Source organism: Podarcis melisellensis (assembly GCF_964234715.1).
Source record: "Podarcis melisellensis genome assembly, chromosome: 10".
In the NCBI taxonomy this organism is placed as follows: Eukaryota; Metazoa; Chordata; class Lepidosauria; order Squamata; family Lacertidae; genus Podarcis; species Podarcis melisellensis.
This window is the reverse complement of record NC_138542.1, coordinates 70,687,524-70,707,250: the sequence shown is the minus strand read 5'-3', so window position 1 is coordinate 70,707,250 and position 19,727 is coordinate 70,687,524. Positions and strand designations below refer to the sequence as shown.

General features: G+C 44.1%; 1 protein-coding gene across 1 annotated transcript in view; it reads left to right on the top strand.

Moving 5' to 3' along the window:
• The first annotated feature begins 295 nt into the window (after positions 1-295).
• Positions 296-19,727, top strand: part of NET1 (neuroepithelial cell transforming 1) — a 70,550-nt gene continuing 51,118 nt past the window's right edge. The window contains exon 1 of the mRNA XM_081927054.1: positions 296-575. Within this exon, the coding sequence (XP_081783180.1) occupies positions 367-575 (209 nt within the window). The 5' untranslated portion in view covers positions 296-366. The remainder of the gene's footprint in view (positions 576-19,727) is intronic.

Below are 19,727 nucleotides of genomic sequence, written 5' to 3'. Positions count from 1 at the left end.
AAACCCGTAGGAAGCCGCTCCGTTCATTCCTGGAGCCTAATCCTACTCCTTTCACGTTCCCCGAGACGGGACAGATACGAGGAAGGAAGGAGGGGGAAAGAAAACCCCGCACCCTCATTCTTTTGAAAAAATAATAATCCCCAAAGCGAAGAAGGCCTCAGGCCTGGCAGCTAGGCCTCATTCCCCCCTCGCGCCGTCTCCTAGCAACCGGCCGTCGGCGGCGCTGATTGGCCGGCGCGGCTCCCGCCGCCATTTTCAAACGGCTTTTTTTGTGGCGAGGCGGCCGGGCGGCCCTCCTCCCTCAGCCGCCGCCATTAACCATTCTCGTCCCGGGCTTCAGCGGAGGCGAGTCTGGTCTCGCCCGGCATGGAGAGCGGCCCCTTGGCTGAGAAGCCCCCTCTGAGGAGGAAGGGGAGGCGGCGGCAGCAGCAGCAGCAAGCGGCGAGGCCCGCCGCCGCGGGGGGAGCGCCTGTGAGGCGAAGCGACGGAGGCGCGCCTCTCCTCGAGACCCCCGGAGGGGCCCGGCAGGCCTCCTCCTCCTTCTCCTCAGCCGCCTCCTCAGCTTCCTGCGGGCGGTAAGTGCCCCCTCCCACCCCCGCCCTGGATCCTTAGGGTGAGGGGCGGGTGACAAATAAATTCACGGTAATAGGAATAATAATAATCGACGGGGGGGGGGGGAGGCCTGGCGGTATGAGGTGCTGGGGGTGCTGACCCCCTCCCCAATATTATTCCCTTCAAAAAGTCGGGGGGCTTTAAGAGCCTTCAGCCCCCTCCTCGTCACAGGGACGATCCGATTGCATCATCATCACCATTATTGATTACTATTGTACTATTGAACCCCAGGCCCAGTTTTCTCCCTGAAAAGGGGAGGGGGGTGGTCTGAGATAAAGCTGAGAACCTGCAGAGGGGTCTCCCCTCCCCCTCGGCACACCTGTTAAAGGGATGAGTCCAATACAATTTTATTCGCATTGCTGTATGCTATTATTATTATCAGTAGTATTACTGTTATTGATGCCCAGCCCCAGCTTTCTACCTGAAAAGGGGATGGAGGGGCGTCTGAGATAAAGCTGAGAATCTGCAGAGGGGTCACCCATCCTCCACGGCACACCTGTTAAGGGGATGAGTCCAGTACAATCTCATTCGCATTGCTGTATGGAAGACAACCTTACTCAGCTACGAGTGATTGCCAAAGAAGATTACCATTATTATTATTATTAGTAGTAGTAGTAGTATTAGTAGTACTGTTATTGATGCCCAGCCCCAGCTTTCTACCTGAAAAGGGGATGGAGGGGGTCTGAGATAAAGCTGAGAACCTGCAGAGGGGTCTCCCCTCCCCCGCGGCACACCTGTTAAAGGGATGAGTCCAATACAATTTTATTCGCATTGCTGTATGCCATTATTATTATTAGTAGTATTACTGTTATTGATGCCCAGCCCCAGCTTTCTACCTGAAAAGGGGATGGAGGGGCGTCTGAGATAAAGCTGAGAACCTGCAGAGGAGTCCCCCCTCCCACGGCACACCTGTTAAAGGGATGAGTCCAGTACAATCTGATTCGCATTGCTGTATGGAAGACAATCTTTCTCAGCTACGAGTGATCCCCAAAGAAGATTACCATTATTATTATTAGTAGTAGTAGTAGTATTAGTAGTAGTGTTATTGATGCCCAGCCCCAGCTTTCTACCTGAAAAGGGGATGGCGGGGGTCTGAGATAAAGCTGAGAACCTGCAGAGGGGTCTCCCCTCCCCCGCGGCACACCTGTTAAAGGGATGAGTCCAATACAATTTTATTCGCATTGCTGTATGCCATTATTATTATTAGTAGTATTACTGTTATTGATGCCCAGCCCCAGCTTTCTACCTGAAAAGGGGATGGAGGGGCGTCTGAGATAAAGCTGAGAACCTGCAGAGGAGTCCCCCCTCCCACGGCACACCTGTTAAAGGGATGAGTCCAGTACAATCTGATTCGCATTGCTGTATGGAAGACAATCTTTCTCAGCTACGAGTGATCCCCAAAGAAGATTACCATTATTATTATTAGTAGTAGTAGTAGTATTAGTAGTAGTGTTATTGATGCCCAGCCCCAGCTTTCTACCTGAAAAGGGGATGGCGTGGGTCTGAGATAAAGCTGAGAACCTGCAGAGGGGTCTCCCCTCCCCCGCGGCACACCTGTTAAAGGGATGAGTCCAATACAATTTTATTCGCATTGCTGTATGCCATTATTATTATTAGTAGTATTACTGTTATTGATGCCCAGCCCCAGCTTTCTACCTGAAAAGGGGATGGAGGGGCGTCTGAGATAAAGCTGAGAATCTGCAGAGGGGTCACCCATCCTCCACGGCACACCTGTTAAGGGGATGAGTCCAGTACAATCTCATTCGCATTGCTGTATGGAAGACAACCTTACTCAGCTACGAGTGATTGCCAAAGAAGATTACCATTATTATTATTATTAGTAGTAGTAGTATTAGTATTAGTAGTACTGTTATTGATGCCCAGCCCCAGCTTTCTACCTGAAAAGGGGATGGCGGGGGTCTGAGATAAAGCTGAGAACCTGCAGAGGGGTCTCCCCTCCCCAAGTCACACCTGTTAAAGGGATGAGTCCAGTACAATTTATTTGCATTGCTGTATGGAAAACAGTCTTACTCAGCTACGAGTGATCGCCAAAGAAGATTACCATTATTATTATTTTTAGTAATATTAGTGTTATTGATGCCCAGCCCCAGCTTTCTACCTGAAAAGGGGATGGAGGGGGGTCTGAGATAAAGCTGAGAACCTGCAGAGGGGTCTCCCCTCCCCCACGGCACACCTGTTAAAGGGATGAGTCCAGTACAATTTTATTATTATTATTATTATTATTATTATTATTATTATTAGTGTTATTGATGCCCAGCCCCAGCTTTCTACCTGAAAAGGGGATGGCGGGGGTCTGAGAAAAAGCTGAGAACCTGCAGAGGGGTCCCCCCTCCCACGGCACACCTGTTAAGGGGATGAGTCCAGTACAATCTGATTCGCATTGCTGTATGGAAGACAATCTTACTCAGCTACGAGTGATCGCAAAAGAAGATTACCATTATTATTATTATTAGTAGTAGTAGTAGTGTTATTGATGCCCAGCCCCAGCTTTCTACCTGAAAAGGGGACGGAGGGAGTCTGAGATAAAGTGTGAGAACCTACAGCCCCCCCCACTTGTTAAAGGGATGAGCCCCTATTTGTATTATATCCTTGTATCGTCATGAGTTGAGTGCAAACTATTTGTATTGTATTGTTGTATCGTTATTATCACACACACACACACACACACACACACACACACACACCCCTGCCCTCATCTAAAAGGATTTCCAGCCGCCACTGCACTCAAATAAAAGAAAATGAATGGCGGGTGAAGAAGCAGAGCAAATGCGACCGTCCCCTATTGCACCACCCATAGCAGTATGGCAAAAATCCTAAAATCAGAGCGACGTAGCCAGCCAGCTCTTTTGTATATTTCATCCGGATCTTTGAAGTGGGCACTTGATATGTGATGTGTGTGGTTTAAAAAAAACATTGACACAGCAGGCATCCGTAAGAACACAAGAGCGCTGCTGGATTACAGCAGAAATCCATCTCATTCTGCATCCTGTCACCCACAAAAGCCAGCCAAATCTGTCCCGTCCCACCCATGGGAAGGTCAGAAAGAGGGCATAAACTCAATAGTATTGCTCCCCGGCAACTGGCAAAACTGCATGTTTTAGATTAATGCCCAAGGGACCTTTCCCTATGACACAGAAGCTGTTTATGCAGTGTGTTCAGGGTGCAAGTCTTTTCCCTTCCCCTCAAGATGTGTGCCCAGTGAGGGGTAGTTAATGCCGCAGAAGACAGAATCGGGATTCAAGATGACCGTAACAGATTGCAGAACTGTGCCCAAGCTAACAAGATGAATTTCAATAGGGACAAATGTAAGGCTCTACACTTAAGCAGGAAGAACCAGCTGCACAAATATAAGATAGGGGACACCTGACTTACCAGTACAGTGGTACCTCGGGTTAAGTACTTAATTTGTTCCGGAGGTCCATTCTTAACCTGAAACTGTTCTTAACCTGAAGCCCCACTTTAGCTAATGGGGCCTCCTGCTGCCGCCGTGCTGCCGGAGCATGATTTCTGTTCTCATCCTGAAGCAAAGTTCTTAACCTGAAGCACTATTTCTGGGTCAGCGGAGTCTGTAACCTGAAGTGTATGTAACCTGGAGCGTATGTAACCCGAGGTGCCACTGTACTATTGTTGTTATTACTATTAATTCAATTTATATACCACCCTTTATCAAAAGATCAGGGTGGTGTACAACATTAGAAACATATTACACAATATCAATGATAAAATCATAATAAAAAGTAAAATAATAATAACAAGAGTCCTATCCCCAACACTTTTGCAGGCCATAGATTTTTTAATAACCATAGGCCTGGGTAAAGAAGAATGCTTTTGCCTGGTGTCTAAAGACATGTAATGATGCACCAGCCGAGCCTCTCTGGGGAGAGCATTCCACAGATGGTGAGCCATCACAGAAAAGACCTGTTTTCTTGTTGCCACCCTCTGAACCCCTCTGGGAGAGGGGACATAGAGAAGGGCCTCAGATGACGATTGCAGGGTCTGGGCCAGTTTGTATGGGGAGAGGTGGTCCTTAAGGTATTGAGGTCCTGAGCTGTGTAAGTACAGCGGTACCTCAGGTTAAGTACTTAATTCGTTCTGGAGGTCCGTACTTAACCTGAAACTGTTCTTAACCTGAAGCACCACTTTAGCTAATGGGGGCTGCTGCCGCGCCACCAGAGCACGATTTCTGTTCTCATCCTGAAGCAAAGTTCTTAACCTGAAGCACTATTTCTGGGTAAGCAAAGTCTGTAACCTGAAGCGTATGTAACCCGAGGTACCACTGTACCATGGAAGGGTTAGCGAAGTCTGTAACCTGAAGCGTGTGTGTAGGTACCACTGTACATTTATATGTGAAAAGGATCTGGGGATCTTAGTGGACCATGAGCTTAATGTGAGTCAACAGGGTCATGCAGCATCACAAAAAGTGAATGCTATTCTAGGCTGCATCGACAGAAGTACACTGTCCAGATCAAGGGAAGTCATGGTACCACTCTATTCTGCCTTGGTCAGACCACACTTGGAATACTGGGTCCAGTTCTGGGTGCCGGAATTTAAGAAGGATATTGACAAGCAGGAATGTGTGCAGAGGAGGGCGATCAAGATGATCAAGGGTCTGGAAACCAAGCCTTATGAGGAAGAGTTGGGTATACTAGCCTGAAAAAGAAGAGACAGGTAACATGAGAGCCATCTTCAGATTATCTGAAGGGCTGTCACATGGAAGATGGAGTGAAGTTGTTTTCAGCTGCTCCAGAGTGTAGAACTCAAACCAATGGATTCAGATGACAAGAAAGGATATTCTGACAACCATCAGGAAGAACTTTCTGACAGTAAGAGCTATTTGACAGTGGAACGGACTACCATGGAAGGCTGTGGACTCTCTTTTCTTGGAGGTTTTTAAATGGAGGTTGGTTAGCCTTCTGTCAGGGATTCCTTAGCTGTGATTCCTGCATTGCAGAGGGTTGGACTAGATGACCCTTGGGGTTCTCTTCCATCTCTGCAATTCTGTGATTCCATCAATGACCCAGGCAAGCGTTAACTCACATTCCATTCAAAACAGTTCATTATTCATTTTTTGGATTTATATACTGCTTTTCTGCCCAGGTTGTTTTCAAGTTTAGCACTAAAATGGCTGCATTATATAAAATGAAGTTTGACATATTTCTCTCATGCTAAGTGGGAACTGATAGAATTTGCGCTTGCTGCCCTAGGCTCCTTCTCTTCTCAGTTTAGGGAAGCTCGTTGTGTGGAACGATGCACGGGATACGTTTTTCTTGTAGACCTGATATTATGTCTAAATCCGACCTTAGGTCTGGTCTACCTATGCAGCAGAATGAGGTGGCAGAATCATGATAGGATAAAATAGACTGTGTAATTGCAGATGAGGGAGTAATCAAGTGTTACTTGAGTACTTGCTTGTTAAGCAAACACACTAGCACACTAAGGAGAGAAGTTCTAACCCAGCCTTCTCCCTGCTGTTGTGCTAGTTGTCTGCTAGTGGGGTGGAGTTGTTTTTTTTTATTTTTAAAACCAGGTCACATTCAAAATCTGACAACCCCCCCCCCTCCCCACAGCCTAAAGTTGTGCAGTACATTTTACCACTGCTAACCTTGACCTCATAATGTTGCAACGTGCAGATGAAGCCTTCAACATGCAACATTTCTTTTATTGCTAGATGGCCTTCTACTAACCTTTTATTGTAACGCCAGTCAAAATTCAGCAACTAGCAACATACTTTTACTTATTTCAAGTAGGTCAAGTTTTCTTGAGGTATACAAGGACAAACAGGGTTGTTTTCAAGCATTTCTGCCCTGGCCAAGATTGCTCCCATTGCACAGTACTTTATACCAATAGCTGGCTTAAGGGAGGGTAAAAATTGAATTGATAGAGTTGGTCTCCATTATTGGAGCCAGTGATGGCTATGACATCCTTTCTCTTGAATTCTTACGTACCTTTTCAGAGGTCCTGGGAAACTTTAAATCATGTCCATTAATTGGAAAGTGAGGAGAGCAGAAGCTCTCTAGGAGTTTAAGTGCAATGCTGGCTTCCCCTTAATACAGAATGTGTGAGAGACAGGTGGAGAGTTCAGGTGCTGCCTCTAAGGTAAAGGAAGGTGCCCTCCTGCCATTCCTATTGAATGATTCCATGATGTAATAATAAAGGTTAGCTGCCACTTATGCCAGGGTATTCTCAACTTCACATAATATTTGGCCCCAATCAAATAGGCAGCCAATTGACCAGCATCCCAGCCCTACTCTGCGGATGGAGTGCCAACTGGCAGTGTTGAAATGGGATGAAACATTTGTCATTACTAAAGGTAGGTCAAAGCTGGTATAAAGTTATTTTACACCAGTTCTGTATTAGCATTTATGGGTTGCAGTGCTTGTGTCCTCTTTGTGTAGGCTAGGAGAACATAGAAACCACTCATCCATTTTATAGCAAAACTGTTCTAGGGTGAGAGAAAGTGACAAAACAGGTTTAGCATTCTGCCAGCCACTTTTGGAGCAATCCTGTACAAGTTTACTAATGGCAGAATGTTTAAAGGTGGCTCTGATATGTGTACCACATGTGCTTTACTTTCCAAATACAGGTTACTGGGATTTTGAGTATCAGTCTGTGGAACTCTCAAAAACATGCATTCTTGAGTCTGCATTTTACCCATTTTTCTGAATCCCAGGTTTAAAGTGAGTCAATACTAAGTTTAAAATGAGGCTGGTTAGTTGGTTGTTGAAACATCGTAAGATGAAGCACTGTTCCAATGTCATGGAATAGAGTTGCCACTGCCCAGAACTCCACAATACAAATTTTATCATAATATTTCAGAGAGATTCAAACCAGTTGTAGGCCTCTTTGTAAATTCACTTTGGGTATAGGTTAAGAAATCAGCCCATCCCTTCAATTGCATTTTGAAATACCCACTTGCTGCTGCTGCTGCTGCTGCTTCTGTTTATCCCAACTGAATGTCTGTTGTAATGATGCAGAGAAGTTTTTTTTATACACTCAGGCTCTCACATTTAGGCACTCCTTACAACCTCAAGCTCAAGGGCACAAAACTCCTTACAGAAATTAACAAGGCAAGGCAGGGTGAGTGGTTGCAATCCTTCCCTTAAGGACATTTCATGCAACACAATACGAAGCATGCTTAGTTGGAAGTATATGTCCCATGGTATTCATTGGGGATTAGTCCCAGGAGCCTTAATTAGGGTGTAAAATTACAAAATATAGCTTTATTTGGCCCTTAAGTGCTCTAGGTGATTGTTTCAGCATAACTGATTTGGTTTTTATAGTCTGGACTTCCTTAGCTATTCGGTCTCTCCTACCTAATGTAAGGTGTGAAAATGACTTCCAACAGGAAAGCATGGGGTGCAAGTTGTTCTTTTTAGATCTAGGAAGTGAGGCCTGATAAGCAGACATATGTGTCATAGGCTTAGATTTAACTAATCCTTGATGACTCTGTAAATACAGTTCTTGAGACACGTAACAGTGCCAGCCTAGCTGTAGAATGTTGACTGTAAGTCAGCTCCTGTCCACTAGATGCCAGTAGATGATAGTGATAATTATAGAGACTAGGCGCTGTAAAAATTAGCTGTAATGTTAGCAGCCCCTGCCTGCAGTTTGCAGTGTAAACTAGGTAAGGCAGACATGGTTTGGGAAGGCTGGATGCAGAACAAAGCAGAATTGGGTGCTGAACTCCTAAAAGATGGGGAACTTGGGCCTCTTAAAAGATTGTAGGATTCCCACACCTGTCACCCCTTACTATTCACCATGCTTCCTAGGAATGCGGGAGTCCAGCAACACCTTGAGGGCCACAGGTTTCCCACCTCTTGGCTAGTAAAAAGCAAAGGAGAGAAAATATACTAAAAACCACAAATTATTACAAGGAAAGTACTGTATTTTTTGCTCTATAAGACACACCAGACCACAAGACACACCTAGTTTTTGGAGGAGGAAAACAAGAAAAAAAAAATATTCTGAATCCCAGAAGCCAGAACAGCAAGAGGGATCGCTGCGCAGCAAAAGCAGCGATCCCTCTTGCTGTTCTGGCTTCTGGGATAGCTGCGCAGCCTGCATTCGCTCCATAAGACGCACACACATTTCCCCTTACTTTTTAGGAGGGAAAAAGTGAGTCTTGTAGAGCAAAAAGTACGGTATGTCTTCTGATAGTAAGACTCCTGGGTACCTGTGGCCTGAACCACCAAGAACTGTGCTTCTTCCTTTAAAGTGTTGACAGCATTTCCCAGAAATGCAAGCTGTGATCTGAATGTCAAAGACTAGATGAGGGAAATACACTCAGATCACTCACAGAAAATATTACTATTAACAAACAGGTGTTCACACATGTTTGTGGATTTCAAAGGGAAATTCTGCTCTTTCCCCTGGCTAGCAGTAGTAGTTTTGGGTGACCATCCCTTAGGTTCTTTAGCTGAGATTCTTGCATGCTGTGGGTTGGACTGGATGACCCTGAGGATCCCTTCCAACTCTACAGTTCCATGATTCTAACTGTGAGTACAACATAACTATATATTGGGTCTGGTGTTTCTAGGTATTCTTGAGGATGAATGCTTCCCCCTACACAATAAAAAATGATCCCTTCACTTTGGTTTTGGCCTGTAGTGTGATAGAGTGTCCTACCTCCTTTCTTGCTTTTTTAAAGAAATTAAGTTCTGGGTTTGAGCTTTCCCTCCAGGTCTCAAGAGAACATGTACAGATGGGAGAGAAAAGTAAACAGATAATTGGGAAAAGGTTGCAACTCAGAGGCAAATTACATACTTTGCTTATAAAATGTGCCAGGTTCAATCCCTGGCATCTCTGGGGAGGACTGAGAGAGAGCTACCAATCCATGTAGACAGCACTGAGCTAGATGCACCAAGGTAGACTCTGAATCTATACTATAGCAAATGTTTTCCTTTCAGTTTCTCCCTTTTTATTTTCTTTTTTTTTTACTCTATGGTTCATAACACAGTATAACAATGAAACACAGGAATGGGTTGATTGGTGGTGGGAGCCAGGAGTAGAAAGTGAAAGGAAAAGCTTTGTCGGCGTGATTTGCAAGCCATGCAGAACAAGTGAAATTAACAAGGCTTCCCCCGTATGGCTACGACTGATGATGCAAGTGGGGAACGAAGAGCAAGCGCCATGCTTTCCAGGAAGCCATGTGGACTTCATGAATACAAATGATGATTCCAAACAGTGCACCAGATTTTACTGTTGATGCTGATTTTCTAATGTTCCCTATCAGGGAATCCCGCCCCCCCCCCGCCCCAAAAGCTTGTCATTGCTTGAAAAGCCAACTATCCATTGCTTGGGGGGCACACTATACAGTGGTACCTCAGGTTACAGACGCTTCAGGTTACAGACTCTGCTAACCCAGAAATAGTACCTCAGGTTAAGAACTTTGCTTCAGGATGAGAACAGAAATCGCACGGCAGCGGCAGGCCCCATTAGCTAAAGTGGTACCTCAGGTTAAGAACAGTTTCAGGTTAAGAATGGACCTCCAGAACAAATTAGGTTGTTAACCAGAAGTACCACTGTATTTGGTTCTATCTTGGTCTGAAAGGATGTGTTTTGTTGTTGCCGTTTCTTTCCCCCTCTTATCAGAAAAGGCCCCATCTTTTTAGTTACTGGCATTAGAATTAATCGCTTAAACATATCATTTTATATTACACATCTTTTCCCAGTTCTTAAAGAGAATGCCACTAAAGCTGATTATGGCATGCTGTATCTTAACATGCTGTATATGCATGAGCACAAGGTGGCGCAAATGATGCTGCTTTTGTATTTTGACCAACTTGGTCCTAGAATGGAGCTGCTTTTGGACAGTGTTGTGGAAAACAGCATATTTTGTTCTGTATGCAAAACAAAAAAAAATCCTTTCAGTAGCACCTTAAAGACCAACTAAGTCAGTTCTTGGTATGAGCTTTCGTGTGCATGCACACTTCTTCAGATACACTGTAACTTGTTCTGTATGGAAAGTCTTTCAGTTTTCAGTACCTAGAACAATGTGAGTGTTTGCAAAGGTTGTTCTGTGTTTGGCTGTACAATATTTTTTCTTCCTGACCACAGGCCATTTCCCTTTTGAATAGAAAAGTGTGCATTCTTCCCTCTCCAGCTTCTCCCCTATAGTAAAAGCTTCTTGACATGTTATTCGGAAGCATTCTTGAAGCGTCAACCTAACAGGTTGTGTTGCAGCAATAGTTCTGCATCTGTTTCAGAACAGAAAAGTTTTTATAGTTCAATCTTATGTATGGTTAAAGGGATGCGGGTGGCGCTGTGGGTTAAACCACAGAGCCTAGGACTTGCCGATCTGAAGGTCGGCGGTTCGAATCCCCGCGACAGGGTGAGCTCCTGTTGCTCGGTCCCTGCTCCTGCCCACCTAGCAGTTCAAAAGCATGTCAAAGTGCAAGTAGATAAATAGGTACTGCTGTGGCGGGAAGGTAAACAGCGTTTTCGTGCGCTGCTCTGGTTCGCCAGAAGCGGCTTAGTCATGCTGGCCACATGACCCGGAAGCTGTACGCCGGCTCCCTCGGCCAATAAAGTGAGATCAGCACCGCAACCCCAGAGTCGGCCACGACTGGAGTTAACGGTCAGGGGTTCTTATGTATGGTTACCTGGAAATGAATCCCACTGTGTTGAGTGGTGATTATTCTCTGATAGTATGCTTGGGTTGCAGCCACAGAATACTTGAATTGATCACTCTCACAACAATCTATTGTTGAGGACTGTTGTTTTAGTAGACTTGCAGGTAACATGAAAACAGTGAATTGTGCAGATGGTTATGCTCTGGTTGTGTTTAACTGGATTGTGTTGGCTTAATAAACCTGGGGGTATGGTGGGGGGTGGGAAGCACTCTGCACTCTTAATGTATTGCAAAGCTGCAAGCTATTTTCTGTAATGTGTTCAGATGGAAATAAATGCCCTTCTTCCTTCTCTTCTAATCCCAAAGTGTTTAGAAGACACTTTGCACATCAACATAACTCAGGATACTTCAGTCAATAGAGTTTCAATTTCATTGTTCTGTATGGGACAATGACAATAAAGGTATCGTATATCTAAGGGTCATGGGTTTGAGCCCCACATTGGGCAAAAGATTCCCATATTTCAGGGGGCTGGACTAGATGACCCTTGCAGTCCCTTCTGATTCTACAATTGTATGGTTCCAAGCGCATGGAAAACAGCTCCTTCACAACTGACTTACCGGTAATAAACAGCGTTCTTGCACACTACGGAATGTAGGTTCATCTTGTCCTTGATCCGAACACAGTGTAGAAACAGGGATTACTATTCCTTGGGAAGGCCACAGTACCATCAGCTTGGTGTTTACATGAAAATGCAATCTGGCTGCTTGGTCAGAGATTTGTGTAGATTAACTCAAAACCGGAGGCCTGCTTTTACCATTTTTGTTGTCTTTAATTAATAAAATGCACACACAAACTTTTTTGCTTATGGCCATGCCAAAAAGCCACCACAATTCATAAATGGATACAATGTGACACCCGATGTATATGTGAATACGAAAGGGGATACTGTATGCTATAACTTTGACTTGAAACACTGTTGACCTGCATGTTGTTCTCTCACCCTCCCCCCAGAACAACATAACTTCTTGGATGTACATCTAATATACTTCATATCAAATAGTAAAATAAACCTTTCTGAATGTGCACAATTACACCTGTACAACTATCCTTTCAGCAGAGATTTTGATGTGGCATGAAAAAGGAAATGAAGGAAGAGACTAAAATAGGGTTATGCAAGTTCAGAAACTACCCTTTTTTCTCACAGAAGGAAATTAGCAAGCTGGCTATGGTGAAAGGGTGTCTATGCCTCAAATCAGCTCTTGAAATGTTAAAGGCTGTGGTAATGAAGCAGAATGTGTGGGACAATGGGATGTGGTTGCTAGCTTTTCAGTCATCTCATCTAGCTATGTGTTTTACAAGCAGGGTGATATGTAGGAATTAGCAGGAGGAGCTATGCATGGCAAAAAGACCTACATTATCACTTGCTAGGTTCTCCACAGTAAGCTGCATCTAGAGGCTTGCTTATTTATTTAGCAGAGAATTGACACCCTGCATTTCCTCATTTGGGTCCCAAAGTGGCCTGCAGTTGAGACAGGAACTGGAATAAGGGAAGACTATTACCAGCTCTTCATGCTATTCAATTTCAAAATGAGCTACTGGAGATGAGGCACAGAACTTCCTCATCTTCGGTTTTGGCTGCTCCCTTTTAAACTTTTATCTTCAAACAGACAAATTTAGTGTCTCATGCCACACTAGATGTTACACCTCTGTTGTCCCAGGAATTTTAATTTTCCATTGCCTCATATTGCCATAAGCTGTAGTTTAACATTAAAGCCTCTTCATGGTCCTAATATGGTTGTTTGGTAAAAAGGAAAAATTATTTCTGACTCGACTTTTCAGTGCCTGAGGAGGGTATCTGCACAAAGGCCCACGGCAAAATGCTAGGTATGAGAAAAGACTGTTGGGTAAGGGGAGAAATTAGGTGCTGAACATTTGGCTTTTTTACTGCTCCATTAAAAAAATGGCTTGTTTGAAATTTGATAGCCAATTCAGCACACCTGTTTTCTGATGCTGTATTGTTTTTAATATTTGGTTGGAAGCCTCCCAGAGTGGCTGGGGAAACCCAGCCAGATGGATGCGGTATAAATAATAAATTATTATTATTACTTGACCACAGATCCCTGTGCAGACCAAAAGTTGAGGGCTTTGTGTCACTAGCAATTTGCAAACTACCTGGTTGTTGGTTAAGAAGAGAGGGTGGAGACATACAGTAGACACAGATATGGCTGTTCTTTTATAAGCACTGTGAACCTTTAAAATGAAAGATCCATGAACATAGCTTGGCCACCCCCACACAATGGTTTTTGGGTTTTTTTAAGGTTTGCTAAATGATATAGGCATTCCTCCTAGCAGACCCAGCCCAGTTGTGTTCATTCCCCAAGCTGCCTGTCTCTGCTGCCTCAGCCTTTTCCTGGAAGACTCCTTTTCCTCTTGCAGTTCCCACTTATCTCTCCTAAATGCCTAGTATTTGTCTTGTTCCTGCTTTTCTCCTCTGTCCCACTCAGATCTGAATACTTGTGAAATTATTTCTCTTCTCTGACCCGAAAGTTTATTTCTTGGCTATTCCAATATGCCAGTAAATGGTAAAAAGAGGTAAAGGACCCCTGGATGGTTAAGACCAGTCCAAGGCGACTATGGGATGCTTTAAAGGCTCGACCAGCTTCTATTTGCCCTCTTTCTTTCAGGCCTGTACATTCTGCAAACAAGATATATTTTAGGCCCATGTGCTTGAACTCATTGTCTACAGATCATCATCTGAGGCTTTTCCTTCATGTGCCCCCTCCTCAAGAGTTCTGGACAGTGGAAACATGAGAAAATACATTTTCTGCGGTGGCTCCCCATTTATAGACTGCTCTCCCCATAGAGGCTCGCCTCCTGCCTTCATTACATATCTTTATGTGTTATATGAAAGTGTTTCTCTATAACTAGGCCCTTTAGCTGATTAAAAGTTCTGTGGCCTTTTAAATGTGTTTGGAGGCTGCTATTGGTTTTTAAAAAATATTATGTATTTTGTGTTCTCATTCTGCATTTTTATGTTGTAAACCACCCTGGGATCTTCAAGGTGGTGGTACTACTACTACTAATTCATTAATTTGCTCTCTGTTTCCAAGCTCTCAGTCTCCCCCTCTCTCCCACCTGCTTGCCCTGAGCACAAGCTCTTTCTATTTTTTCTGTGGGGCTTTTCCCAGTCAAACACAACTGCTTGCCCATAATTGTCTCCTTTTAAGTATGTAAACTGGTTGTGACTATCCATCTCATCACTCCATATGAGTGAACACTCCATAACTTTGCAGTGTCTAGAAAGGATTGGCAGTATGTTCCTACCAACAGTAGACAAAGTTTAGCCTATTATGTATGGATTTATTTCCCAAAGATAAAAATATGGACACTTGTTTACTGTACAGAATACAGTTGATCTCTTTGCATCCATCCGCTATATAGTGGTACCTCGGCTTAAGAACTTAATTCATTCTGGAGGTCCGTTCTTAACCTGAAACTGTTCTTATCCTGAAGCACCAGTTTAGCTAATGGGGCCGCTGCCGCGCGATTTCTGTTCTCATCCTGAAGCAAAGTTCTTAACCTGAGGTACTATTTCTGGGTTAGCGAAATCTGTAACCTGAAGCGTCTGTAACCCAAGCTACCACTGTATACTCCCGTAACAAACACTGCTTGAAACTAAAGGAATACTTGTCTCATAAACAAGGTGATCATCTAAAATAAGTAGCTAACGAAAAACAGTGTCTTAATCATGGGAAATGTGTTTTGTGACAAATCTCATGCCACGACTTCTGCTGATCCTAGTTGGGCATAATTTCCCACAAGAACTTTAAATGTCTCTTGAACTTCACCCCCACCCCCACCCCACAACTGGCAATTCTTTTGAGCTGGCATAATCTGCAAGTGGGATTTTTGCTCATGGATTTGGCCCAGTGCCTTTATTTGATCTTTGCTGTTCGTCTGTGGGAGCACTTGAAATAGGTAGGAAAAAATGTGCATCAAGTTCAGCTAGCCTTAGAATTGGCCTCTTGCCTGCTAACTGGAAACATGCTATTAGTCTGGAATTCTATTCTAGTCTATTAAGTGAGCTGGAAAGCTTACTTAAAAAGGAGGCAGAGCAAATCCCAAGGGGCTGGTGGGTGGCAGCAAGGAATCGTGGGCTGTGCCACGGTCCACGTGGAAACAACGTGGTGTGCGTCTTTCTGCAGGAATGAGTACAGCACAATCTGCCCTTTCCCATCAACACTGTTGTTTGCTGTTCTGCTTTGGAATTAGAGTTCACTTTTTTCCTTGAGCATTGGCCATATATAAATCCTATTTATTGCTGAGGCTGTAACTGCTGCTTAGTGCTAGGTCTTGGGTTTTGTTGGTCCTAACTGTCTACCTTCATTTTTCAGTTGTGTGCCCAGGCTTGCTTGCTTTTTTTTTTTTTAAGAGTAGGAGGCAAGAGATAACACGTCCTAACTGATAAGCCAGCACCAAGAGTGTGTTGGACTTGGACCTGTGAAGTCTTGTGGTGTGTTCTGCTGTTGACTCACTAGATAGATGTCTTTGATTCCGTTGCAGTTTTTCTGCTTGCTTCCCTGTCTGTAAAATGGGGATAACTGGGAGCAGAGCCAGGAGTGTTTTTGGACTCTTGGAGATTTGATGCAGGCTACAAAGTATCTGATATTTCTCCCAAACTTGGTTTGTTTTCCTCTCTGGTTTAGAGGTATCACTGTGAGGGGTATTCAGCACAATCCTACTCAGAGTAATCCTACTGAATTATTTTGTTTTATTTATTTAAATGGGTCTACTCAGAGTAGGATGCAGTTAGATACAGCCGCATGGATTTGCAAGTCTGCTACCCATTCCAAAACCTGTACAGGAGGATTTCCCAAGTATTGGGGGGGGGGCTGTTGGCACTGCCCTCATGCCACAATATATACAATAATAATAATAATAATAATAATAATAATAATAATAATAATAATAATAATAATAAATAATTAATAATAATAATTAATAATTTATTATTTATACCCCACCCATCTGGCTGGGTTTCCCTAGCAACTCTGGGCGGCTTCCAACTGAATATTAAAAACAATACAGTATCAGACATTAAAAACTTCCCTAAACAGTTGTCTTTTAAAAGTAAAATAGTTGTTTATTGCTTTGACATCTGCTGGGAGGGCGTTTCACAGGGTGGGCGCCACCACTGAGAAGGCCCTCTGCCTGGTTCCCTGTAGCCTCTCACAGGGAGGGAACCGCCAGAAGGCCCTCGGTGCTGGACCTCAGTGTCTGGGCAGGACGATGGGGGTGGAGACGCTCCTTCAGGTATACAGGACTGAGGCATGTGGAGGATCCTCCATTCACGGCTGCAGCTGCGAGCAGAGGATCCCGGCGCCGGCGGCAAACCGCTATGTACAGCGCATGTGCACCGTTGGGGGTGGAGACGCTCCTTCAGGTATACAGGACCGAGGCCATTTAGGGCTTTAAAAGTCAGTACCAACACTTTCAATTGTGCTCGGAAACAGAGGCATATGCATGTACCACACAGCTACTCATGTGCCACAATTAGGTTTGGATAAAGCTGCCTTCGACTCAAATAGAAAGGTCCTTTGAAGTCGTAATTTCAGTGCATAGGGTGGGTGCAGGTGGGAGACAGGATGGGAAGTCCTCAGTGGATATACTCAGAATTACTGTATTTTTCGCCCTATAGGACACACTTTTCCCCCTCCAAAAATGAAGAGGAAATGTGTGTGCGTCCTATGGGGCGAATGCAGGCTTTCGCTGAAGCTTGGAGAGCGAGAGGGGTTGGTGCGTACCGACCCCTCTTCCTCTCCAGGCTTCAGGCAGCTATCAGCAAGCCTGGGGAGCCCACGGGAGTTCCCGCAGGGCTCCCTAGGCTGCGGATAGCAGCCTGCCGCCTGGAGCCCTGGGCGCTCTGAAGCAGAGCGCCCCGCGCTTCGGGAAGATATCCTTTTCTCCTCTAAAAACTATGGTAGGTGCGTTTTTAAAAGCTCGGGCTTCCCCCGCGGCTGGGGGGGGAAAATAATATTTTTTTCTTTCTCCCCCCCCCAAAAAAAACTAGGTGCGTCCTATAGGGCGAAAAATACGGTGAGTCTTGCAGAGGTCACACCGTCATAACACTTTGCCTAGAATATCTTTTGAGTACATTTTGTGGTTTGAAATAGTATGCTGGACTCTGGCACTGTGAGAACCTTAAGCCACTGAAGCAGACACCCCCAAGCAAGTGCATGCTGTAGATGGCTCATATTCTACCTGTAGGTGGCTCATATTCTATCCAGAGATTCAAATGAGTGACTCTTTGCAAGCTTGGAATGTTGTCCAGAGTTAATTTCCTTTGCAGAGTAGCTTGGCCCGAACCTATTACAGGTTGGACTTGGACCAGAAGTCCCATGGGAGGAAAATCCGGAGAGAACATGAAAGGAAGGTCCTTTGCCAATATAGGAAGTCTGCTGTTGGGAGATAGTGGAGGAGTTAAATGGTGAATTCGGGGTTGATGCATGCATGCTGCTATGATGATGTGGGAAGCATGCCAGATCACCACTGCCCATCATATAAATTACTTGTGGATAATGACACTTCGTTAATATTCTCTGATTAGCTCAGCTGTGTTGCTTCACCTTTGCAAGCTGGACAAAGAAGTTGAGGGCAAATGTTCTTAGAAGTCTGTCCCACTACGCCATGGGACTTGTTCAAAAGCTGGCGTGTTTATGATTACAGCCATTGTTTTTGCTATTTAAAAGGAGGTGGGGGAAGCACATGCACCATATTGCTGAAATCTGTCTGAGGTGTCTAAAGCCACTTTCCCCAGAAACCCCAAAGGATATAAAAAGATCAAAGTAGTGGCTGCTGTAGACTGTCTGAAAAGTACAAGAAGTCCTGAAATCAACAGTAGCAGTCTGTGTCCGATCCACTTGGTTTCAGTGGTCAGATATTGTTTTGCACACAGACCCACCCACCAATTGCTATTTAAACTTTTCCACCCAGTTGTGCCACTTTCATGGTTTTGCTGCATTAAGAAGCAGCCACTAGAATTGCTAATTGATTCAGAGTTGCAGATTGCCAAATAGTGGCTCAGCCAGAGTGTTTTGGGAGTTGCTTCTCTCGGAGGGTAGAATTTCCGCTTAGATTTGAGATTTCTACCTTTCCCACTCCTAAGGATTTAAGAATTTTAACATTATGTTTACTGTATGTGAAAAGCTGTATACAGTATATATATTTTAAGAAACAACAAAAGTAGGGTAACAGTATAAGCTGTGTGCAGTGGGGTTTACTTTTTAGTAAACATGTAGAATTGTGGCTTTAAAAGATGTAAACTAGATACAAATATATTGGGCTGAAAGAACTCGCTTTCCAACCTAGGAGTTAAAAATGCTTACTCGGTTTCTGCCTTGTTTACAACTGTTAGTTAGAGGGTGCTGAAGGTTATTTCCTTGTTGTAATTGTAAATTGTCATTAGCATAATCTAGCTGCCTGAAAATGCATTATTTAATATGCATTTAATATCACTGAATAGAGCTGTGCGCCAGTCTTTTAAAACTGGAAAAACAAAGCTGGTTAGAAGCCAAAGAGGAAGGAAATAGAGAATTGCTACCCAATTTATTTTGGACATTGAAGGGTGTTTTAAAGTTAACAGGGTTACTAGATTAAACTCTCTGGACAAACCCTCAAACAGAACAGCTACCAAAGTAGAATATGCTGATGGAATCTTTTGAGACTTGCAGTAATTTAGGTGACTTGGAGGAAGACAAGCTGGACTGGAAGATATACTGCTACCTAAGGGGAGTATCTATGTCTCTCGTCTAATAGTGTTAGGTATCCGGACTGTAATGTTCAGGCTGAATGGACCAGTGTGTGTTGCTCAAGCAAGGAATGAAGAAGGAAACTTAGTTCTGTTGAATTATAAGACATTCATATTTAGTTTTTAGTAATATGCAGACTTATTAAAATTGATCCATCTGTTTTAAAGGCAGATGACTGATGCATAACTAAAAATGTTTTGAATACCTGACAGCTCTGCTATTATTTTTTTTTACATCTGCATCTTTTGGGACCTTCAAAGGGTCCTCTTATCTATATTTTGGGAAGAATCCAAGCTTATTGTTCTGTTTGATGTTCCCAGCATGCTTCCTCCACAACAATAGATTGACAAGATATGCATATAGTGGGAATGGGTAGCAGGCTTTCCTTTGAGTTAAGCAGGCAGAACAGGAAACCTACCACAAGGGTCCAGTATATTTGGCTGAAGGGAAACACTCTTGTTTTTCCTTCTTCAGTTTACCTCCCTTGGTGCAGATTAATTCTGGAAGGAGAGAGGGTGGGGAAGGTTAAGCAAACAAGCTGAGCTTCCAGCCAGGCAGCCAAAAGGAACTTGCTGTCAAAGCATCTTTGGAGAGGCAAAGCAGAAATTAGAAAAAGAACCAGATGGCATAAACATTGAGATATGCTGGCCAGACTCCTGGCTGCTTGCAAAGCAAAGGCACCATCCAACCTCAACAGGAGAATATCCTGTTCTGT